The 24933-nt window shown below is 44.8% G+C and overlaps 1 protein-coding gene across 1 annotated transcript in view; it reads right to left on the bottom strand.

Annotated features, from left to right (window-relative positions):
• The window catches only part of gcn1 (GCN1 activator of EIF2AK4), a 50957-nt gene that overhangs the window by 6814 nt on the left and 19210 nt on the right, over positions 1-24933 (bottom strand). Inside the window, exons 27-52 of the mRNA XM_074637061.1 lie at positions 23855-23998; positions 22985-23109; positions 22549-22738; positions 22374-22444; positions 21859-22024; positions 21567-21761; positions 21189-21435; positions 20035-20156; positions 19430-19544; positions 16043-16222; positions 14195-14415; positions 14037-14105; positions 13804-13942; positions 13520-13716; positions 12287-12429; positions 12081-12198; positions 11718-11933; positions 11462-11626; positions 9145-9306; positions 8973-9065; positions 8744-8887; positions 8391-8660; positions 8136-8249; positions 5020-5250; positions 4719-4912; positions 244-358 (exon numbers count right to left, since the gene is read on the bottom strand). Of these exons, the coding sequence (XP_074493162.1) occupies positions 244-358; positions 4719-4912; positions 5020-5250; positions 8136-8249; positions 8391-8660; positions 8744-8887; positions 8973-9065; positions 9145-9306; positions 11462-11626; positions 11718-11933; positions 12081-12198; positions 12287-12429; positions 13520-13716; positions 13804-13942; positions 14037-14105; positions 14195-14415; positions 16043-16222; positions 19430-19544; positions 20035-20156; positions 21189-21435; positions 21567-21761; positions 21859-22024; positions 22374-22444; positions 22549-22738; positions 22985-23109; positions 23855-23998 (4146 nt within the window). The remainder of the gene's footprint in view (positions 1-243; positions 359-4718; positions 4913-5019; positions 5251-8135; positions 8250-8390; positions 8661-8743; positions 8888-8972; positions 9066-9144; positions 9307-11461; positions 11627-11717; positions 11934-12080; positions 12199-12286; positions 12430-13519; positions 13717-13803; positions 13943-14036; positions 14106-14194; positions 14416-16042; positions 16223-19429; positions 19545-20034; positions 20157-21188; positions 21436-21566; positions 21762-21858; positions 22025-22373; positions 22445-22548; positions 22739-22984; positions 23110-23854; positions 23999-24933) is intronic.

Here is a 24933-nt window from a genome sequence, read left to right as displayed (position 1 = left end):
CTGCTGTGATCAGAGAGGAAACTACAGTACACTGCAGAACTCTCTGTCTCAGTGTTCATATACATTATTCTGCTGTGAAACTACAGCACACTGAACTACTCTCTGTCTCAGTGTTCATATACGTTTATACTTTATCTCACTGGTAGTTATTTAATGTATTCAGCAGCTACAGTTCTACGGGACCCTGGGGTGGAGGCGTGTTGCCACAGATGCTGCTGCAAGGCATCCGCTCCTCTGTCATACCTCATCGTGTCCCAGCATGCCCAGTAATGTGGTGGTGATGTTCTTGCGGATGGTTGGGTCCACCTTTGACCCGGCCCCCTGGATGACGAACCTTAAGGCTTGGAGCATCGTCTCCCTGTGGGAGGGGTAAAAAGGAGCTTTTATTAATACAACAACATGAACCCTCCAGAGACTGATCTGATTACATCCACTTCCTTTATGATCACCACTACTTCTTAGAGCCTGGCTGAAAACCACATACCAATAGAGATATTCCAGACCTGATAACAAACATGCACGGACGCACACACGCATGCACGTTTTTTTCATTTTGTTTTCCCTTTATTTGGTTTTACTCAGACATTTACATAAACATATTTAATTAGATACAAATATGAAATGAACCAACTTTCCCACTTTTTACGATGAAATGATAGAACACACAGATAGAACATGGGGTGATTTTTATGTGAAATTAGATAAAATAAATAATAATAAATAATAATTACATTTAGAAAAAAAGAAAAATTAACAAAAGAAGGGCGTTTTGGGGAAATATACTTTTTCCACTCCTTCCAAATTTCCTCAAATTGAGTTTCTTGAAGCCTCATTGAGAAAGTAATTCTTTCCATTACAACTATTTCATGAAATAACATCATACCAGTTCTCTAATGATGGGGTATCTGGTTTAAGTCATTTCTTAGTAATTGCTTTTCTAGCAGCTACACTCAATATTCCAGACAAGTATTTTGTTTTAATATTTGTAGAAGTTGAAAGCAGAAGACCAAACAGGAGTTCGTCCCACTTAAAAACTATGTTTGTACCAAATATAGTAACTAATTCTGCGTAAATCTTACGCCAAAAGGAATTTACTTTTGGACAGGCCCAAAACAGGTGATGGTGGTTAGCTACCTGGGAGCCACAGTTCCTCCAGCAGCTGGAAGAGCCTGAATGATGAGACTTCTGAGCAGGTGTAATAAAAAATCTACTAACAGTCTTCCAGCCAAACGCTCTCCACAAGGTTGAGCTCCATATCTTCCATGAAATTCACAATATTGTAACCAAACTTCTTTTGGAATGCAGCTATTAGTTTAGTGTTTCCATTTTTGTTTTATGTAAGTGGTACTGACTATTTCAGCCTCCTGAAGTCCTCTATATATTCTTGAAATTACTTTAAGCCCCGAATCTGTTTTATAGGCACTTATAAAAACGTTCCAATAGGTTGTTTTCGAATGCATTGGGACTCTCAAACATAGAACTGTTTGTGAGATGGCGTACCTGAAGAAATCTAAAAAAGTCGCTCTCATTTAACACATATAGTCTTTTCAATGTCTGGAAATCAGTCAATGTCCCCTGGTTGAAAAAGGTACAGTATGAGGAGAGGCCTCGGTTAGCCCAACCCTTATAGCTTGCATCCAATTTATTTGGGGTGGAATCAAGGTCATGGGGTCACCATTTCAGAATCATTATCTCTTCAAGTAAGCCACTCTTAGTGATGATATTTAACCATCATTTCAAAGATAAATTAATCCATCTATTACCTGTTTCAATTACATTTTTAATAAGTCTTTTGTCCCCTAACCGTGCCTGAATTGGGACTGTCCTAGATATATTCCCTTCAATGTTTTTCCATCTCGCTTGGTAATCAGAATTACACCAACAATACAAAGTCCTCAATTGGCCCGATATATAATCATTTTTTAGGCAGGGGAGTGCAAATCCTCCCTTATTCTTAACCAATTGAAGTGTGAAATCTTATCCTTGTTTTTTTCCCTTGCCAAATACAGTATAACGTGATATCAATTTATCCCATTCGTTGAATTGTTTATCAGTTATTTCAATTGGAAGAGTCTGAAACAAATATAGTACCCTAGGCAAGATATTAATTTTTACTGACTCAATTCGTGACTCAAAACTTAATATTGGAATTAGATTCCATCTATTTATTTCTTCTTTTATTTTCTGATTTAACAGATTTAAATTTAAGACATCCAATTTTGTTGGGTCTTTTGGGATGTTTACTCCTAGATATCTAATATGATCCAAATCCCAGTTTAGATGAAAATTACAACTTATGGTCTGACTAGGCTTGTAATTGAAACTTAAAATGTGGGTCTTTAAAATATTCAATTTATAACCTGAAATGGAACTAAAAACATCCAAAAATGACATTAATTTCAAAATTGAGCTCTCTGGGTTCGACAAGCTAATTAAAACATCGTCCGCGAATAAAGAGATTTTATGATCTTGGTCTAACAATTTTATACCTGTAATATTTTTATCCCGAGTGATCCCCTGACTTAACGTTTCAATAAACAAAGCAAACAATAATGGACTTATTGGACAGCCCTGTCTTGTCCCTCTTTCCAGGCCGAATAAGTTTGATACGACTCCATTTCATTTTATTCTTGCCTTTGGGCTATTATATAATGCTTGAATAGTTTTAATAAAAGGTCTGATGAAATCCAAATTGCCCCAATACTCTATATAAAAACTCCCAATTAACTCGATCAAACTCCTTTTCGGCATCAAGGCTCAGTAACACTGCCTCGAGTTTGTTTTCAACAATATGATCAATCACATGTAATGTTCGGCGAATGTTATCTCGAGTGCCTTTGCTGAATGAAACCCGTCTGATCTAAACTTATTATTTGGGGAGGATTTTTCCTAACCTCTTTGCCAAAATGTAGGTAAAGATCTTATAATCTTGATTCAGTACACTATCGGCCAATAACTTCCACATTCAAGTTTATCTTTACCCTCTTCTGGTATCAGAGGAATCACAGCTCGTCTCCAAGAAGGAGGAGTCATGCCAGTCCTGAGTACATGGTTAAACGTGTTCTTCATTATGGGGGTCAGCAGATCTCTCATTTCCTTGTACCACTCAGAAGGAAAACCATCCGGTCCTGGTGCTTTATTGGGTTTTTAATTTGATATTGTCTCTTTAATTTCTTCATCCTTAATTTCACTAATTAGACACTCATTTTGTTCATCTGTCACCTTTGGTAGTTTTATCAGGTCGAGTCATTCCTGAATTCTCGTAAGTCTTTCCAGATTAAGCCCAGGCTAGCATCGTAACTCGGCCCCATGTCAGTGTCCGGCGTGTCTTCCTCCATGTTGCTAATGCTACTAACTCGTGACAATTGACCGTCTTCTTCTTCGTCGGGTTCCTTACTTTGTGCGGGTTTTTTCTTCCCCTTTTTAGGCATATTCGCTCGCCCGCTGTATTCACACTTGCTTTATCATGTCTCCTAAAGAATAAGAGTGAGTGGAAGGTTATTCAGCTGATTGCAATCTGCACCCTCACTGCTAGATGCCACTAAATCCTACCCTGACGTGTCAGGTTGTTTGTGCCATAGAACCACCTGAGAAGACGTCATTAGAAACTGTTTGGAAAACGGCAGGCACTTTCAAAAAATACTTGGCAGGTGGTTGGATGAACCATCTGTCAATCAAACTCTTTCCGAAGCCAGACAGGAGAAGAGTGAAAACATTTCTTCCATCTAGAAAAGCCTTCAGTGCCGTTCTTTGCTCTTCTTTCAATGAAGAAATACTTTCTAGTTCTGATAGAGCTGATGCTACTTCAGCAGCTACGCCAACCTCTTCAGGAGCCGCCATTGTTGTTTAGAAGTCGCCTCTCCGTGTCGTCTCACACACTTTAACCACGCCCCTAGCTGCTAGTAGCTCCGGCTGACTTTAAGTATAGTTTAGTTATACAAATTACAATTCAGTACTAAATTAACAACAACAATCATCCCAAACACAAAATCAAAACTTGATTCCATGTGATTTAATATGTGTTGTCACAATCACGCCGTTTCTATAATCACTCTGATTAGAGCTATAGCTGACAGGGAGACCTGATTTAAGTCTCTAAACTCTGACTGAAGATCTCAGTATTAAGCTTTGTTTATACTCGGGCGAGACACCGTGACTCGAGCCTCCATAGGTGGCGTGGGCCTCTGTAGGTGGCGTGGGCCTCCGTAGATGGTGCGCGCACTACAAGCATGCACAGAGGCGTTTATGCTCAGCGTGTTGTTCGTTGCAGTGTGCTCCGAAACGCCAGGAGGCGTAGAAACTAAATATTCTTTGGACAAGCAAGAAGTCAACGAGTGGTACCGGAAAGGAAAGTAGGTTGCCTGGCAACAGTAGTAAACACTAAACACTGACGTATGTACCACCAATCATTACATCTGTGTACTGTAATTATTACTGTCGCTGACCTCCAAGTCTAAACGACTTCCTGTCTCTCAGACATCAGACAACATATCTCAGATTCTTTCACAGCCTGCAGCAGAAAACCTCTTCTTTCTCCAGTGTGTTGCCTATTTCTCTCCAAGTATTTAATGACATGTGACTGTCCCTGTGGTCATGTGACTGTCCCTGTGGTCTCTCAATGAACAGTTGTCGAGATGTCTGTACAGCCTAGCGCACCTCGCGCCAGCTTCACTACGGCGAGCATAAACCAAGCTTTAGTCCTCTGTCTGAGATCTCACCTGACTCCTGAGTCCTCGGCGTTGCGGATGGCAGAGAGTTGCTCAGTGAAGAGGGGGTCCACTTTGGTGTGGATGGAGACCAGCTGGCCCAGAGCCTCAGCAGCCCTCAGCCTCACGGCACGGCTGGAGTCCTGCAGGGCCTTCAGGAAGGTGGTCTGCAGCTGAGGCAGGAAGGGCTTCAGGGCGATGCCCACCTGGAGGGGGAGCACAGTCCAGAGGTTATTAGAGCCAGACACCTTAACTGATAATCTGATCCTCTGTGGGTGGACAAATGATCCTGTGGTGAGATGCAGGTACAGACCTTTGCCAGCAGCAGGGTGAGCGTCTCCAGCAGAGCCGTCTTCACCGTCCAGGCAAAGCGGTCTCCCAGGATACGAATGAGCGGTCCGGTGATGTTGACGACGGAGGGCCGCAGAGCCTCAGGAGAGGTCAGTTTGATGACCCCTCCTAACGCTTTAGCCGCCTCTTCTTTCTGCTCAGGGCTGCCAGTGAGGACACCTTCTCTCAGGACAGGTAGGATGCAGGTCACACCCTGCAGAGACACAAAGATACACACACAGAAAATAACATGAAATAAAACTAACTATTTGTTTTATTACAGATTAATCTGTCAATTCATGTTTTGTGATTAACTACTCAATAACCCCTTAAAACCCTGACGGCCCGTGAAACTATAAAACCTGATGAATCCATCGGTACCAACCATGTCAGACTAGCTTTTTTGGAAGATTTGCTAAAAAACGCTACAAAGTTACACTAAATTTTGGCGAGGATAAACTGTCATGGTCATTTTCAAAAGGGTCCCTTGACCTCTGACCTCCAGATATGTGAATGTAAAAATGGGTTCTATGGGTACCCACGAGTCTCCCCTTTACAGACATGCCCACTTTATGATAATCACATGCAGTATAAATGTGTTATTGTCTCCTATCCTAAAATGGTGTATCTGAATATTTCTGCACACTGGGGTCCCTAAACATTTTTGAATTCCATAAACTGGGTATCACTGTAAAGCTGAGACTCTGGTGGATCTAATGAGCCAAACTGTATTCATTTGTGATGATGGGTAAGCAGATGAGAAAAGATGTGTTTTGAGGCGGGACTGGAATATGGTGAGGGAATCGGAGTCTCTGATGAGATTGGGGAGTGAGTTCCAGAGCTTGGGAGCTGCCCTGGAGAATGCTCTGTCCCCAAAGCTGCGGAGTTTGGACTTGGGGGTGGAGAGTAAACCAGCTGAGGTGGATCTGAGGGACCGTTGAGGTTGGTAGGGGGATAGGAGTTCAGAGAGATAGTGGGGTGCAAGTTGGTGGAGGGCTTTGTAGGTGAGGGTCAGGATTTTGTAGGAGATCCGGGATGGATGGATGGATCAGACTAGAGACCTAGAGCATTCAGAGGATGGATGGATCAGACTAGAGACCTAGAGCATTCAGAGGATGGATGGATCAAACTAGAGACCTAGAGCATTCAGAGGATGGATGGATCAAACTAGAGACCTAGAGCATTCAGAGGATGGATGGATCAGACTAGAGACCTAGAGCATTCAGAGGATGGATGGATCAAACTAGAGACCTAGAGCATTCAGAGGATGGATGGATCAAACTAGAGACCTAGAGCATTCAGAGGATGGATGCAGTTTACACAACACAAGTGCTCGCCATCCAATTGCCGAAAAATGCAGAAATCTCCAAATGTCGAAAAGTCTTTTGATACCAAATCACAGCATGGCTTTTTCTATGGTGTTCCTCAAGGTCTTGGTGACTTAATGTGGTATTTTGGAGGGATTATTGATAATTTTTAATCAATTCTCCAGTGGTAAAAAATGGTTATATTTAGCACCAAATCTGTGTAACAAATAGTATCAACCCAGAGATTGCTGCAACAACTTATGAGACATAATAGAGCATGGGGATGGACATCATATACTAATGTTCTAAACTCTTATACATGTTCCCAATTTATTTAAAATAATTGATCAATTAATGTTGTCATTATCATGCCTATTTCTGATTTATGACTAGAACAACTTGACACACAGTGCTGAGCTGCATCTCAGATTAATCTTCAGGTTCCAGCTTTCAGATGATGTACACCACTTCTATGTGACATCTACTATTGACCTGCCATCTCCCCCTAAAGACCCCCTGGAGCCCCACCCCCTGGACCCCCCAAGAAAAAAGGGTTCGGAATGGGAAGGGGTTAATTCATAAGTCTATAACATGTGAGAACATTGTGAAAAAGGCCCATTATGATTTCCCAAAGTCCCAGAGGACATCTTCAAATCAACAGTTAAAAACCCAAAGATAGAAGATGTACACTGATATAAACCAGAGAGCAGCAGCAGATCCTCACTCACATCGGTGAGGCTGGAACCAGAACCTTTCTGCTGAAACGATCAATCAATAATCAAATATTGTTGGTTAATGTGTTATTAACTAGGCTAAACTATGGCTCCTGAGATCTGATTAGTTCTAGTGATGAAACTGTCATATCGGTGTTTGCATTATTATAACGACAAATGGAAAAGCTTCTGTGTGATTGGTCAGTGGTGAACAATGGTTTCTTAAAGTGTGGACACGATCACAGTCACATTAAAGGGACTGTTTGTAACTTTTTACACGTATAAATCTACCGGGTCGGTGTCCCATGCGTGCTCGCATATGCGCGCTCGCGTGTGGCTACACTGTTCAGACTGCTCCTCTGCCTGCTTGCCTTCACTCACACAACGCGCACGTTCTCGCTCCACCTCACGTTCATGTGCGCACACTCCACACTACAGAAGAGTTAGTTTAGCTCTGAGAATATCTAGTGAATGTTCAGTGGACGTTTGTTGGTCTGGAGGAGCTGCAGCAGTTATTTCTGCACAGAGGTTTCCCGTGTCTTGTGAAGTGACGGAGCTCCGCAGAGAGAAAAGTTATCGCCTCCGACCGGGTGCCGGTGTCTCCCTGCGGCTGCGGTAAGGAGACAATAACGTTTCTCTTCCTGCTTCAGCCCCGCTGTTTCAGCCCCGCTGCTTCAGCCTCCGGGGCTGAAGCAGGAAAAGCCAACACTAGGATCAGCATTGATTCATGGAGAGACCTTCGTCTGGTCAGCTAACATTACTGCCAAGCAGCTGAAATATAGAGTGATATTGTGCTTTTAGCTGACATGTGTCGCCTCACTGTTTTGAGTGATGTTCGTTCATGTATATTTAGAGCGAGCAAACGCGAGCCCGACGTTGACTTAACGGCCACAGGTGTCGCTGTTAACAAGCAATTCTGATTCTTACAAATAGTCCCTTTAAGGGAAGTGGACTCCTGTCATGAACTTATAGTCATTTTACAACCCAGGAGCTCAGGAGGACAGAAGGGTTCTGTAAAAGCTACCAGAGCCAGGACCCGACCATCAGCAGTGTTCACTGAGTCAGAGGAGCCGTCTTACCTTCTTGGGAAGACAGAACCCAGGCAGGTGTTGACCCTTAACGTCTGCAGCTGCTGATCGGATGTCTCTGTGCAGGTCATCAATCATAGCCAGCTGGCTGCTGGCGTCCAGTTTCTATACAAGGAAACACATGAACCTGCTGATTAACAGAGAATCTGCTCCACCATAGTGTGTAAATGGATGCAGGAGCTATGGGGTCAAGTTGTCTTTACACTAATGCTCAGATATTGTACAGATGTTGCCCTGTCAGCACACCTTGGTGATGGAGTTGATGGTGTCCCAGCTCTGAGACAGGACGTCTGGGTTGGAGTCATTGAGGAGGCGGATGAGGCCTGACAGCAGAGAGCGAGTATGGGCGCTGTAGTCCAGGCGGGTACGGGCAAAGTAGGCGTTGAGGATGGTGATGGCAGCCTGTCTGAGGCCGGGGTCGGCGCCTCGCGTGGCCTCCAGCAGGTCGTCGATGATGATCCGCTGGCCCACTTCGTCTTCCACCGAGAGGATCACGGTCTGACAGCTGCACAGCTCCTGAAGCAGAGATAACACGGAGGGTTAAAGGCTCAGACACATCAGCAGTAGGTGATGTCAGAGCTGGTGAACGCCAGCGTTACCTGAGCTTCATCTTCTGTTCCCAGCTTTCCTTTGAGGGAGGAAAGTAGGGCGGGCAGGATGACCCCAAGGTGGCGCGTAAGAGCGTCTCCAGCCACGGCGGAGAGGAAGGCCAGCACCCGGGTGTTGACAGGAGGAGCAGTCAGCTGGTACGACCAGAGAGGACACCGGCTTTAGTCTCATACAGCCACACACAACAATAAAACGGGAAAGCATGGCAGGACACGTTACCTTTGGAACCAAGTAAGGCAGCACAGAGCGACTCTTCACCGCCATCACTTGCTTCAGGCCATCCAGAGCAAAGTCTGCTGTCTCCTCGTCATCCTGAGAAAAGACGTTCAATGTGTTAGAAGCTGGAGAGTGTGAACGCCGTTTGTGTTATGTTTGCATCCCGGCTCCTCACCAGCTGTTTGAGCAGCGTGGGCAGGATGTCGTCCAGCGCCTGGTGACCGATGGTTGCATGAAGCTGCTCAAAGGTTTTAGCTGCAGCCTCACGGACCTCCTCCAGAGGGTCACAGAGAGCCTTCCTCACTGTGGGGACCAGGGACTCAGAGAAGACCAGCACCTGCAGACCATCAGACCATCAGACCATCAGGATCATAATGATGCTTCATGGCTGTTCAAAGTCTCACAGTCTTTAACTAAGTTCTCAAAAAAAAAAAATGAATAAATAAATGAACCTGGTTGTCAGAAGGATATACACACCTCTAAGTTTCTATATTACTTTTTAGTTTAATTTAGATTCAAACTGAATGGCAATTCACTTTTATGCCGATATAACGACTGAAAAAAGGTAAAAAAGGCTACTCATTTTCTTTTGTTAAAAGATTATGTTTTGGCATTTTTCCTTTATTGGATAGTGACAGTAGAGACGGACTCAGGAAACCGGGATCCTCAGACTGCTCATTTCTGACTATCATTATCTGACTAAAAGTTAAAGACATTTTTACTTAAAACTACGATTGATAAAGATTTTAGAAACATTTTTGTTATATTAGTTGAAATTCTCATTTCATCCCGACAGCGATCAATAAATCAAATGTTCTGACAAAAAGAAGATAAAAAATCTGGTATCTGTGGCTGTCAGGACTCTAATAAACCGTCCAATCCATTCATTCAGCCTTAATGTAATGATTGGACAGACTACCTGTCTGTCTACCTAACTATCTACCTGCCTGTCTACCTGCCTGTCTACCTACCTGTCTACTTACCTGTCTACTTACCTGTCTACCTACCTGTCTACCTACCTGTCTACCTGCCTGTCTACCTAACTGTCTACCTGCCTGTCTATCTGCCAGTCTACCTGCCTGTCTACCTACCTGTTTACCTACCTGTTTACCTACCTGTTTACCTACATGTCTACCTGCTTGCACTCCTTGTGTCAGAGTCTTCCACCAGCTGCTATCTTGACAGCTGTGAGTACTAACAGCAGCCATGTTGGTTGTTTACATTGTGGCTTTACGTTGAAGGGACGGACTGTCTACCTACCTTTCTACCTACCTGTCTACCTACCTGTCTACCTGCCTGTCTATCTGCCAGTCTATCTGCCAGTCGATCTGCCTGTCTACCTACCTGTTTACCTACATGTCTACCTGCCTGTCTACCTACCTACCTGTCTACCTACCTTCCTACCTACCTGTCTACCTACCTACCCGTCTACCTACCTACCCGTCTACCTACCTACCAACCTACCCGTCTACCTACCTACCTACCCGTCTACCTACCTACCGACCTACCTACCTGTCTACCTACCTACCTGTCTATCTGTCTACCTACCTACCTACCTCCCTACCCGTCTACCTACCTACCTACCTACCTGTCTACCAAATCTCTACCTACCTACCAACTGTCTACCTACCAACTGTCTACCTACCTACCTACCTACCAACTGTCTACCTACCTGTCTACCTACCTGTCTATCTACCTTTCTATCTACCTTTCTACCTACCTGTCTACCTACCTGTCTACCTACCTGTCTACCTACCTGTCTACCTACCTGTCTACCTACCTGTCTACCTACCTGTCTACCTACCTGTCTACCTGCCTACCTAGCTGTCTATCTACCTGTCTACCTACCTGTCCTTGTACCTAATGATAATGTTGGGGGAGTGTCTTTGGAGGGAGACCTGAAGGGACGGACTGTCAGTGTTGATGACTTGGTGTCTTCCTCTCTAGATTTAGGGACTTTTGGAGCTCGTGCTGCTGCTTTCAGTGGAGAAGAGTTGGTAACACTGGGCTGGTTTTTAGGTTTAAATCTAGTGAACTCTTTCTGGTTTCTCAACATTATCGACCCTACCTTTAAATTTACACCTTGACATCCAATAATTTGACTGTAAATGCAGCAAAGACTTGTGATATTAAATCTACAAGACTGATGCAGAAGGATCAACACGTTAGCCTAATGCTACGCTTCACTTTAGAGACCTTGTAATATACACGACATGCCATTTTATATTTAAAAAAATCGAAAGTGTATTGGGTTGTGAATATTGAAAAACTAGTCAAAATGAAGTGAAAACAGTTTAGATTCATTTTGCTTAGAGGGGACATAAAACCCTGGTCTAAACTAACCTGCTTCTTTAACAGAAAGTCTATAGAACTCCATGTTTTAGGATTGTGGAGCAGCTCTGGGGATAAAATAACAGTGTTGGTGGCGTCTCTCCTGCTGTGGTCAACTATACCCTTAATTCATTGTGTGTTACATCGTCTGTGTGACTCACTGCGTCTTTGCTGGTGGACTTCATGATCTCACTGAGGCCGATGCAGACTCCCTGCCTCTCGTCACTCTTGTCTGATCGCAGGCCCTTCTCCAGGATGGGAATGATCTCAGGGAGGATCTTCTCTCCCAGTTTCCTCACCAGATCACCCAGCGTCCGAGCAGCGATCTGAAACCACGGCGACACACGGCGTCAGTTAACGGCTCTGTGGAGGTAGAAACACTGCAGGGAACATGAAAAGTGAACAGAGCAGTGATACCGTTCTCTTGTCAGGGCAGGTGGAGGCCAGGAAGCCCAGCAGCAGAGTGAAGAGGGTGGGGAGGATCTCTCGGAGAGTTCTGGGGGTGTTAGACACCACGATCTTCCACACGTGGAGGGAAGCCTGTCGGACCACCAGCTGAGTGTCTGAACGGCCCATATAGAGGCCAGACAGGACGCGATTACGCCGCTCTGCACCAAGAGCTCCAATGATAGCCTGGGAGAGAAAAGGTCAAAGGTCAGCAGATCTTGACACATCAGTGTATAAAAACAGACCACACTACTGTGATAGCATATAACAGGAAGATAACCTCCGTTTATTAACCCGATGGATTTTAGAGGAAGAAAAGAAATGGGTTCATACTTTATTGGATGCAGCTGTTCCAAAGTTGTCATCCTCACATGCCGTCTCCGTGGTCATCTTTCCCGTCACTCCAGAGATATGGAACAACAGATCTCCAAGCAGCTGCACAGAGCTGAACCTGCAAACCAGACAAACGTACAACTAGTCAGTATGAGACAGGGACATTTATTCATTCACTGATGTGTTAGGGTGTATTCAGGTCTGACCTGATCCTCCACAGGTCATCAAACAGGCCCTGTTCCAGCTCAGGAAGCAGCAGAGCGATGGCCGTCTCAGCGTACATGCTGATGATTCGCTGGCCGGCTCGCAGCGCCGTGTCTCTCACATATTCATTCTCATCAGCCAGAGCCTGGTGGACAACACAGAGCAAAGGTTGAATTCTTTCTTTTCCTGTATCCAGAGAAGAAGACCTGCTGGAGGGTTAGGGTTTCTAGCATGTGTGTGTACGTTGTGAAGACAATGTAGTGAAACAAGGACGTTTTCTCCTGACCGCATCAACGCTTCAAGAAAATGACCGCACGTTTTGTGTAGCGCACCGTTATTCTTAAACCTCCATGACAACATAAACACACGCACGCATACACACGGTCAGTGTCCAATCCGTCCAGTACTGACACACACAGCACGTCCTGCCGGCCTCTGACCTCAGGACAGCCGCAGCAGCAACAGGTCATTATTCCCAAGTAAGTGAGGTAAACTTGCAAATATTAACGCTAGCAGTTAGCTAACGTTACAGTTAACGCTCGTTAACGAGTCGGCAGCTGACGTTTGAGTGAGCTGACGATAACAGTACGTTAACAAGGAGTCACAACTCTGCAACAGCTCAAATCCTGTTACTAATGTTAACCACTAGCTTTTGGGGACCTAATACTGCTTTTTACACATAAACACTATTTTAATTTAACTTAGCTGCACTGTTAACATCAAAAACAAAACAAATGTGCAAATTATAAGTAAAACAAACAAAAAGTAAAAAATTAAAAAAGGTTTTGGATAAATTATAAATTTATGAATATGAAACTTATATTAAAAGTCACTTTGAATGATTAACTAATGATAATGTAGAAAAACAAAGATGTTATATTGGTTTAAAGCCCCGAAGCTCCCACCTTAAACTGCTGTAATGTAAGTGGATCACTTACACTGTGTAGCAAAATAGATGTAATTTTAGATTTAAATGAACAGACTTCTATACCCAATCAGAAGAATTCTTTCTACTATAAAACATGACCACATAATCTAACACATAAAATAATAATATTGGAAAATGTCATTTCATTTTAGTTCTGTTTTTAAAATTCAAACTCCATATAAAGAGAAATCCTGAGAAAAGGGCGAGAATATTCCCAGAGTCAGATAATAGGAAAATGGTCAACCCCAGTAAGAGCAGTGAAATGGGATTAAAAAACCAACAGGAAGTGTTGTGGTGGTAGCAGTACCTTGAGAATACAGGGGATGATGGGCCCAACGTAGGGAGTGAACTTGTCTCCAAAGGTGAGCGGCAGGTAGATGAACATCATGATGTAGCCGTCTCTGACGTGGGAGGCGATGTCTACCTTGCTGGCTGTTTGCACCACATCTGGCATCAGCTTGTCCAGCTTCTCCACTCCCAGTCCGGCCATCACCTCCGCCAGGCCTGAAGACACCACACAGAGATCATTCAGTGAGTCAGTCAGAGCCAATCAGAACCAGCACCGGGACAGAGAGCAGAAGAAAAACAGACCTTGTGCAGCTCCAGAGCGATCTACAGAGCTCTGCTCAGAGGCCAGCGTCTCCATTAACCACGGCAGCAGGTCATCGAAGCACGATTCACCCATCCCCTTCACCATGGCACCCAGGGCTTTAGCTGAGACGGTACGCACCTGGAGAGGAGAGGAAGAGGAGGAGCAGGTACAGCTTCATCTTCACTCAGAGCAGATATTACTGTAGTTATACTGTTTATATGACTAAACTCACCTCAGGCACCGGGTCCAACAGAGAGGCCTTCAGTCCGGGGATGACACTGGGCAGGTAGGGTGACAGGTCCTAGAAGACAAACGCAAGTCTTCAGAACACACTAATAAAGATCTTATTGTTTTTAGTCCAGTGTAATAAAGTCAGGTAATGCTGTGTACCTTCTGGTCAGTGAGGGAGTACATGTTGCCGATGATCTGAGCAGCCATCTTGCGAGTGTCAGTGGAGCGGTCCTGGAAGGCTCTCTGGACGATGGGCATGATGAGGGCCAGGGACGGGGCGTCGATGAAGTGGACAAACTTGGTGTCCAGCAGCGTCTGCAGGCACGTCTGAGTCCTCCTGGACGGATCGGTGAGGGCGTCCAGCAGGATGGGGGTGATGGCTGAGACAGGAATAACACCAACACTGCTATTACTTCCTCTACTAGTTTACAGAACCTCACTGAAGTCATTCTCTAAACTCCACTTGTTCTCTGAATTCATACAATTATTATTATAATCTGTATTCATGTCTGGCATGGTCGAAACTAATACTTTACTGAGCTGCCAACTAAATTACTTTTACTCAATTTTTCTGATCGTCAAAAACAAATGAATTGTTACACGACAGCTAACTGATGTTGTGTTGTTCTATTGGACCGCTTTGTATTCTAATTGATCCCCTGATGAGGTGAATCAATCAGAGAGTATCACTGCTGCATGAAGCCGTCCTTTACACTGTCCAGATGATCCTTTTAAAGCTTGTAACCCGTCTACGATTAACGCATTCAAAACACAGCCAGTCATTTTCTCTCCATGCATTCTTTTTCCTTGATGAAACAGGCGCCTACATTACCCACAATGCAACTGGACCATGGACAGTTCGTTCAGAGATTGGGGTGTGTTCTGGTAGTAGTCGCTAGCCTGAAGCAGAGATAAGGTGTGGCTACAGAGGTCTGCTGAGATTACTTCTTTCTAACTCAACCACTCACTCTCATTTTCAGACTTAGTAGTCTTCAGACCGACGCTGACTCAGCTTCACTCAGCTTCACTCAGCCTCACTCAACTTCACTCAGCTTCACTCAGCCTCACACAGCTTCACTCAGCCTCACTCAGCCTCACTCAGCCTCACTCAGCTTCACTCAGCTTCACTCAGCTTCACTCAGCCTCACACAGCCTCACACAGCTTCACACAGCTTCACACAGCTTCACAAAGCTTCACAAAGCTTCACTCAGCTTCACACAGCCTTACACAGCCTCACTCAGCTTCACTCAGCTCCCTCTGGAGACACCAAAGGCTTTATGCTACTCTTTGTGTATTAGACATTAAGGGGGTTTCTGAGCAGTTTAAACAACACAAGTTGTCGCCATCCAATCACTGAAAATGCAGAAATCTCAAAATGTCAAGTTTTGATCCCAAATCACAGTATGGTTTTTTCTATTTTTTCAATTCTCCAGTGGTAAAAAATAATTAATTAAATCAAATTCATGTTTATCACAGATTAATGACTAGAACAACTTGACACACATCGCTGAGCTGCATCTCTGATTAATCTTCAGGTTCCAGCTTTCAGATGATGTACACCACTTCATCTACTGTTGACCTGCTATCTCCCCCTAAAGACCCCCCCTGGACCCCTCTAAAAAAAAACAGCTCTATGTGGTTGGTTGGTTGGTTCAGAAAGGCAGAGGGTGAAAATGGCTCTCGGCTCCGGCTTTACAGCACCCCTCGCCCAGACCTCGCCGTTTCCCGAAGCCGTGGGTTAGAGCTCGCTGTGCCCTCTCTGCCGTGTTTAGGATTGTTTACTAGAGCACAACGTTCTTCACAGATCTAGATTCTTCATTTTAACTCTCAAAGTGCACCAGATTGATGCATTAACTTTAAAAATGTACAAAATGTTCTTTCTAAAAGCAAAATGTTTCCAAAGTCAACAGGTAACCCTGTTAAATTATCCTGATCTCAATATTGACCAAAATAATCATGATAGTGATTTCTGCCATAATGGAGCAGCCCTACTCTGAGTCACTCACCCAGGATTTCAGGGTTGCGGATGACCGAGCCGATCTGGCGGAGGGCCTGCTGGCCGGCCTTCTGCACCTTCACGTGGGAGTCGGTCAGCACCTCGGTCAGCTTGGGCACGATGCTGGGCAGGCAGGAGGACAGCTGCTTGGGAGCACAGAAAGCCATGGCACCCAGCAACTCCACCGAGCCTTGAGGAGAGAGGGCGGTCACTCACAAGAAGCTACTGCTCAATTGATTCGGACTGTCTACAGATGTGAAAACTAAATAATCATTACCAGTAATACACAACTATCATTACAGCGGCTATCAACTAGACAATAATGATGAGCCTGAAAACTATTCTTCATTAATGGTCCAGTGTGTAGGATCTGTCCGTTTCTAGTGAGGAGGTTGCAGATTACAACTTCTCACTTGTGCCATGCATGTAGGATTGCTACGGTGGCCGATGTGAGAATGTGATTGGCCATCTCTAGAGCCAGTTTTTGTAATAGCAGAGTGCTTACTGGGGCTGGGACGATTCACCTATCTCCCGATTCAACATGTGTTGTTATTTTTAAGTATTGCAATTCGATATTTTGATGTATTGTGATTCTTGTTAACTTTGTTACCACTAGACCATGATGGGAACGAGTTGAATCATACACTTCTAGGGACTTTTACTTTGGAAAATCTCTAACTGACAGCATGTATGTAGTCAGAGATGTCCTGAAGTCAAATATATCAGGATCATTGTCAGGAATCATTTATTAATTCTTTTATCCAGCAAACCAAAAATCAAAGAATAAAGACATTTCCCTCACAGATTAGTGATATTTTCTTTTTAATTTATAAGGGACATGTAATGTTTTATACTTCTGGTGAATATAATCCATCAATCTTATTTCCATAGATGTATTTTGTAAATACAGTTCCCTTTGTTAAAGGTCACATATTATACTCCATTTAAACTAGTTATTATAGGTCTCAGACACCTCCAAACCATGTCTCTGAAGTTTTTTTTTCAAAAAAACAATCAGATCATGCATTCCAGCATGTCTCTATAACCTGTTTCAGCCCATTTCCAAAAGTGCTGATTTCTGTGTCTGTAGCTCTGTAGGTCTCATATTATGCTCATTTCCAGGTTCATAGATGTATTTTAATGTTGCACTAGAACATGTTTACATGCTGCAATGTTCAAAAAAACCTTTATTCTTCTCATACTGCAGCCTGAGTCTGCCTGCCTCAGAGCCTAATTCAGCCTCTGTCTGAAAACCCCTGATTCACAGCCTGTCTCCTCCCACTCTGCTCTGATTGGTCAGCGTTTTCTGTCAATCAAACGTCCTCAACAACAGCGTCACCCTCCCCCCCGGAGAAGCTCTCTCTCTCTCTCTCTCTCTCTCTCTCTCTCTCTCTCTCTCTCTCTCTCTCTCTCTCTCTCTCTCGAGAGAGAGAGAGAGAGAGAGAGAGAGAGAGAGAGAGAGAGAGAGAGAGAGAGAGAGAGAGAGAGAGAGAGAGAGAGAGAGAGAGAGAGAGAGAGAGAGAGAGAGAGAGAGAGAGAGAGGAGTGGAGAGATAGCAGCTAGAATAAAGTTTATAAACCACTTTAAAGTTTATAAACCAGAAACTTCACCCAGCGCACGTTACCGGAGGAATCTGATCAGAAATCGGCGACACATGATGAACATCTGCGGTCCAGATTCCAGGTTTTCCTGACGGTTTCTCTCAGGTAAATAATACTATTTATATCTCTGTTAGTTAGCTCAGTGTTTACCTCATGCATCAACTCTGTAAACCGTAAACACACACTCTGTTTTACGTCTGTCTTTACAGATCCATCTGTGAGAAATGACCGACAGAATCATCCCAGAGGAGAGCAGACAGCTGAGAGCAGACAGCTGAGAGCAGATGGCTCTGTTTACATGGAGATACAGAGCTAACCCGGTAGCATGTAGCTAACCCGTTAGCATGTAGCTAACGAAGTTAGTAAACACAGCGACCATCAGGGTGGAAAATAAAAGATGTGAAACAGTAGTCAGTTCATTATTTCTGCTAAAAGATAAATGTATGGAAGATCAGAGTAATGGTATATTATTTACAGTAGTAGCTGTCTCTGTGTTACCATGACTACAGACCACCGGAGCTTAGCTTACCATAGTTTACCAGAGCTGAAGACTTTCTCCTGTACCATGTTAACATAACTAACTAACAGGTGAGATGATTACAAATGCTGTGAATAATTAATATTGTCATCTGTCAACTCAAATAAAGTTTGACTGTGAAACAGAAATGTGTTGTGTTACTTACAGTCACTATTTACTACCTGTACTCTTCTACATGCATGACATCAAATATATATAATATATAAATATCATCTGTTTAAACAGTGTAATTACATAAAGCCTTTGTGAAAGAACATGTTATATTTAGATGATGGGAGTACATGAAGCCTGTTCTGCTGGTTCTTGCAGACTAACTGTAGGAGCTACTTTGCTCAAGTTCGGTTGAGGAGGAGAGACAGTGACGCGCTGTGGGGCGGGGTCAGCTACTGAAGGTTCTGCTCTGGTTCGACCAGGAAACCCTTATATGGCTAATTCTCAAATGACGTCAGAAGAAAAGAAAAGCTGCGCAGCGTTGTTTCGACACCCATTTCCGGACAAACGGAGCAGGAGAAAAAGAGAGAGGATGGTCTTTTATGATACTATGGTGACTTGTAGACACACTGGGGACAGATATTGATGTTTAAAAGACATGGAAAAGTGCATTTTGCATAATAGGTGACCTTTAACATCTTATTTTGAAAAGTGGACGTAGTCCCACGTGTCTACTTCCTCTAACTTCTCCAAGGTGGTCTCTAGCTCTCCCGTCAGCTCCGTTCTCTTTATCCATCCATGGTCAGCTCCATCGGGGCCGTTTCAATGCAGAGAACAAAAATGTCAGTATCTGGGTGCTCTACAGTTGTAGCGTCGGCCCATTTGACCACGGAGACAAGAGCGACGGCCGGCTCCACCGCCACGTTACGGCGATACGATAATGTTTCCTGTCCGTGACAGAGTTAGCATGCAGCTTTAGCTCTGCTCTGTCTAGCTCTGCTTCTCCTTCAATGTGTGAAACCCAAAGTGTTTCCATCCTTTACTGGATGTGTAGTGTTTACCACGCTGGATTTAACATGGGAGGGTGCAGGTCGTATCCACGACGACCCTCCAACGTTTTAGACTTTCTGAGGTTAGTTTTGGTTGATGGATACGGAACGGATATGACGTCAAGATACACAGACTACCACAATAAAAGCGGTATCTTCCTTCTACCTCCACATAGACTCAGATAAAGCAAATATATCCATTCTGGTATTAAAACATCTATTTAGAAATCATAAAAAATTAATTTTTAAAAAAATCGCAAAAATGGAGGACTCCTAACCTGCTTTAGTCCTCCAGGACTCCTCCTCCAGGGCCACCAGCAGGGAGGGAAGGACCAGCTTCACCCCGTGGGCGCTCAGGTTCCTCATCACAGCCTTGGCACAGTCGTCTGCAGCCTGGTGGAAGAGAAACAGCTTCAAACAGGGATCCTACACACTAATCACACACTAATCTATGACAGGAACTATTTAATGTGGATAGTGAAGAAAGACCTGATATCATTTACAGCAGATTTCATTTAAAGATGATAACTGTATGAAAAGTGAGAGACGTATTTGAGCAGGAAGTAAAATAGTAATGCAGGAGAAGGCTCTTGGATGTGATGGGATATGATGGGATGTGATGGGATGTGATATGATGGGATATGATGGGATATGATGGGATATGATGGGATATGATGGAATGTGATATGATGGGATATGATGGGATGTGATGGGATATGATATGATGGGATATGATGGGATATGATGGGATATGATGGGATATGATGGGATGTGATGGGATGGGATATGATATGATGGGATATGATGGGATGTGATGGGATGTGATGGGATATGATATGATGGGATGTGATGGGATGTGATGGGATATGATCTGCCTGCTCACCTCTCTCACATACTGGTTTCCATCTCCAAAGCAGAGCAGGAGGTGTGGCAGCACATGGACCACATACGGCTCAAACAGCTTCCCCAACATGTTGCACAGCATCTCGAAGGCAAACAGCGATCCTGGACAGACACAAATAGCTGAGTTTCAGCGACTCTGTTTCCTGCATTCTGGTGACTTTTAAAGATTCAAAATAACAAAATAATAAGTTCACTGCAACAGCATTTTTATCTTAAATATTTTTTATCTTACTTTTAATTCTTAGTAAAGAATAGCTACAGAATTATTCACCCGTCTGGCGTGAATTTGTGTGAATCTCATAATCTAATATTCATCAGTTTTCCTTTATTCCTTCATTCATTTTTTTGCCATTGCTTGAGAATCTCTCCATTTCTCTCCTTCTCTCACTCACTGAAGTTCCTTCCAGACACAACGAAACAGGAAACAGTTTGTGATAACGTAAAGGAACAAGACTCGCTGTTCGGTCCGTGTGTGAATTTGTGGCTAAATTTGTATACAAATAGTCAGTGGTCTTATCTATAATGTTAAATCCAGCGGTACATTTCCACCAGGTCTGACGCGCTGCTCCACTCAACTGGCCGTTGAAGTGGTGACGTACCCTATTGTGGAATGCACCTGATTGGTCCCTGGATACAACATGGCGGTCTGCTCACAAACTATCTGTTATTCCGTCTAAACAATCCACCAATATTATGATATAGAATTACTTCAGAAAACATTTTAAGTGAGAATAGGCGATGCCACTGCTGAATCTCGTGTATTTTAGAACCAGATCGCCTAGAGTGACAATTTGGAGGACTGTTCCCATCTTTTCATTTTGAAAGAGCAACGGCCAATAAGGAAGCTCCAACACTCGGCAGACCAATCGTGTAACTTCATTACTCAGTGACAGACTTTTGTGTTTCTAGGGCTGGCCGTCTGCGGTCCAGACATAAATCGGGAGAATTGTGACGTCGGGAGGAAACCGGGAGACGGCGATGAAAAACGTGAGTCTCCCGGGAAAATCAAGAGGGTTGGCAAGTATGGTGCCAGTAGAGGGTGGCTTCTGATACTGGTGTGGTAGATACAATGAGGACGACGTAGTCGGACATTGAAAATATCTGTATCAACGTGGTTGGATAAACTTCACTGACCTTCCCTCCTTCTGAAGTTCTTCTTGTCCTGGATGGCGTCGGTCAGCGTGGCCATGATGTCCTGCTGTTTGAGCGCCAGGATCCCGAGACCTTTGACCAGGCCAGCCAGTCCGTACGCCGCCCCCTTCCTCTCTGCGTACTTGTCGCTCTCCAGCAGCAGCTGTAGCAGGTTCCTCACAATCCCTGCAGCATCCTCCTTGATGGCAGGGACGAGAGGAGGCAAACAGCTGGCCACAGACTCCTGGACCTGGTGACAAACCACATGAGATAATGAAGCGTAACTGACTATCAGCAGGGTGGGATCTGTGTCAAATGATAAACTATAATAACTCAAACTCTGGGATGCTGAACAGGAGGGAAGCAGGATGAGGTGCTTACCTGCTGTGAAGGTGTAGAGAGTGCAGTGATGAGCTTGGCCACGATGGGTTTGACCTTGGGGTCATTTTTATCCAGATGTTTGGCCAAGGAGCCCATGAGAATAACCACACTCTGACGGACAGAGTCGTAGCTGGCGTCCTGAGGGGCGTTCTTTAGAAACTCCTCAAACACCGGCAGCAGGGAGCTCACGTTGTCCTGTTACATAAAGCAGGTACATACAGTAAGGTACAGAACGGTACATAAATGCTCATATCAGAGCTGTGTGATTATGCAGTGAAAAGTACAGTCGTACCTTTCCGTGTGTGTTGAGCGCAGAGAGGGCGGCGTCCAGCATGCAGCGCCGCACCTCAGTGTGGCGGTCGTTCAGAGCATCAGGAACAAAGAAGAGGAAGAGAGGGGTGACCTGGGATTCACCCAGGTACTGGGACAGCTTGTTCAGAGACAGAGCAATGCCACCCCTGGCAAAGTGCACAAGAAGGAACATTTATAGTACTCTGTTATGATGGGATCAGCTTTTCTGATAATATCTGATATAGAACCACTAAAGTAAGACATTAATAGGCTGACTGCCTGGGCTGGGGGTCAGGGTAGAACCTGTGTAGGGTAAACCTTCCTGTCTTTTCTGTCATTACCATTTCCTGGCATCTTATCTGTCCCTGTTGAAACTAATCCAGATGTTTCTGATTGATAGAAGGCTGATGTAGATGTTAAGGTGGTTAAATGTGCACTCATGAGTCCCTGGGACTTGAGATGAGAAGGTTCAAACTCTGGTATATCTCATCTTTGCAAACAAACAGTGAGATGTACCTGGCCTCCCATTGGTCAGGTGGAGCTTCAGAGATGACTCTGCCCAGGGCATCCAGCACAGGAGGTGGTCTCTTTAAAAATACACAAAGATTGTAGTTTAGTTTCTGAGCTCAAATTCATCCACTAGTAGCAGCCAGAGCAGCTATACGAGTAATAATATGGTGCAGGGTCTCACATAGAGCTTCTGGTGGTAGATCTCAGTGAGCTGGCCCAACACCGTAGCAGACTGGTCTTGGTACTGGGACACGGCGCTGGACAGAGCTTCGGCTGCAGCAGAGCGGACCGCCTCCTCGTGGTGGGTGACGTCTCCGATCAGCAGGGAGCAGATCTCAGGGACCAGCTCCAGAGCCAGAGACTCCCAGAGTCTGAGGAGGACCAAGAACAACACAATGAACTACAGTTCACCTGTTGAATCTACAACGTGGTTTCACATCCTCCTCCACAGTGACAACATCTCATTTTGAAGGTTAAAGCATCTTTTCAAATTAGATTTAAAGACAGTTAATATTTGGTATGGTGGAACATGAATGTGACGTGTTGTGAGTTTTAGTGTAGAATGAGCACTCGGCTAGTAAAAAGAAAGTAGCAAGAAACCCCTTCATAATACATACTTCTCAGCCAAGGCTCGGCCCTCCTCCTCAACATCAAACCTGGAAACCCAAAGCCTGCGCAGCAAACTCAGCCCGCTGGCCTCGGTGCTTTCTGTGGGCAGAGCAAACTCCATCTCCAACAATCCCTGAAAACACAGACAGATCCAGTGTTAACCTCATGTCTAATAGGAACACACAGGAGCTGTCACTTAACCAAGGTTACCTTGAAATGTTAACAGCAGTGCTTTCATCTTAATCTGGAAACTGGATTTCTAAATTTTCTTAAATTTAATCTGTGGAGAAAACAGCTGAAAACCATCACGTGGTGACTTTCCCTGTCAAATGCACCCGTTTACTCTACTGAGGGATAAGACCAGCTTGAACTGACAATAGTGCCCAGATTGAAAAGTGGCTGATGGTGTGCCACTCTGGTTCAGCAGCATAAGTCAGTCCATGGAGTGGTATACCGCTCCTGTTCCTCTACCATATCTATGCTAGTTCATGTTCCACAACGTGGAGTTTTATTAATGTGTGAACATGACAAAAATAATACTTCAATTTCTGCTATCGATTAGTCAGGCTGGTGGCTAGGCTAACAATAGCCATGTTAGCTTAGGCTAGCTCTATTATTAGCTTCAGAGTACATCTGCAAGTATCAAATGACTTTATATATTCATATTGACGGTACTATGTTGTCAATGAAGACGAGAGCCGGTACTGGTCTGAAGGTATGACAGTGACCGACCACCTTCAAGAGGCACCTGCCGTTAGGAAACGGAGGAACACGAACGGCATACCACTCCAGAGACCGACTTATGCCCCTGAACCACAGCTGCACACCATCAGCCACTTTTTATTCTCAGCGTCACTCTGAACTGACTGACAGCTCACCCTGAGGGCAGCATCCCGGACAGAGAAGCAGGGAGAAAGGAGGGCGTCGAGCAGGACGTCTATCTCTGGCTGCTCGGCCACGGTGCAGCCCTCTCCTCCTCCAGCACTGGCACACAGCGCCGTCAGGCACTGAGCCGCCAACACCTGAAACACACAGCATCAAACGGCTCTCATCACAGCTCCAAGCAGCATCCTGTCATCCATGTGGCTAGAAGAGGATGGAGCAGGGAAGACAATAGAGAACTAACAGTGGCCAAGTCCCACTGTCCTTCCTAAGGCCTACAACGCTCAGCCCATTGTCCCCCCTAAGGCCTACAGCCTGAACCCTCAGCCCATTGTCCCCCCTAAGGCCTACAACGCTCAGTCCCATTGTCCCCCCTAAGGCCTACAGCCTGAACCCTCAGTCCCATTGTCCCCCCTAAGGCCTACAACGCTCAGTCCCATTGTCCCACCTAAGGCCTACAGCCTGAACCCTCAGTCCCATTGTCCCCTCTAAGGCCTACAACGCTCAGTCCCATTGTCCCCCCTAAGGCCTACAGCCTGAACCCTCAGTCCCATTGTCCCCCGTAAGGCCTACAACGCTCAGTCCCATTGTCCCACCTAAGGCCTACAGCCTGAACCCTCAGTCCCATTGTCCCCTCTAAGGCCTACAACGCTCAGTCCCATTGTCCCCCCTAAGGCCTACAGCCTGAACCCTCAGTCCCATTGTCCCCCGTAAGGCCTACAACGCTCAGTCCCATTGTCCCCCCTAAGGCCTACAGCCTGAACCCTCAGTCCCATTGTCCCCCGTAAGGCCTACAACGCTCAGTCCCATTGTCCCCCCTAAAGCCTACAGCCTGAACCCTCAGTCCCATTGTCCCCCCTAAGGCCTGAACCCTCAGGGACTTGACTGACGTCCCCTGGTAAATGGTTGAGTGTGAGAGGCTGCAGGGCGTGAAATGGCATAAATATTGATGGCAACATATCACGTTACCATTTTTATGTTCCGTTTTTTACTGCCTATTTGAATGTCTCCACGAGAAGAGCGGTGACTGACAACAAATCGATTTACTTGTTTTTGTCAAACTTCATTAAGCAAA

Source organism: Sebastes fasciatus, chromosome 6, assembly GCF_043250625.1.
Source record: "Sebastes fasciatus isolate fSebFas1 chromosome 6, fSebFas1.pri, whole genome shotgun sequence".
Classification (NCBI taxonomy): Eukaryota; Metazoa; Chordata; class Actinopteri; order Perciformes; family Sebastidae; genus Sebastes; species Sebastes fasciatus.
The sequence above is the reverse complement of the archived record's forward strand: the minus strand, read 5'-3'. Positions and strand labels throughout refer to the sequence as shown.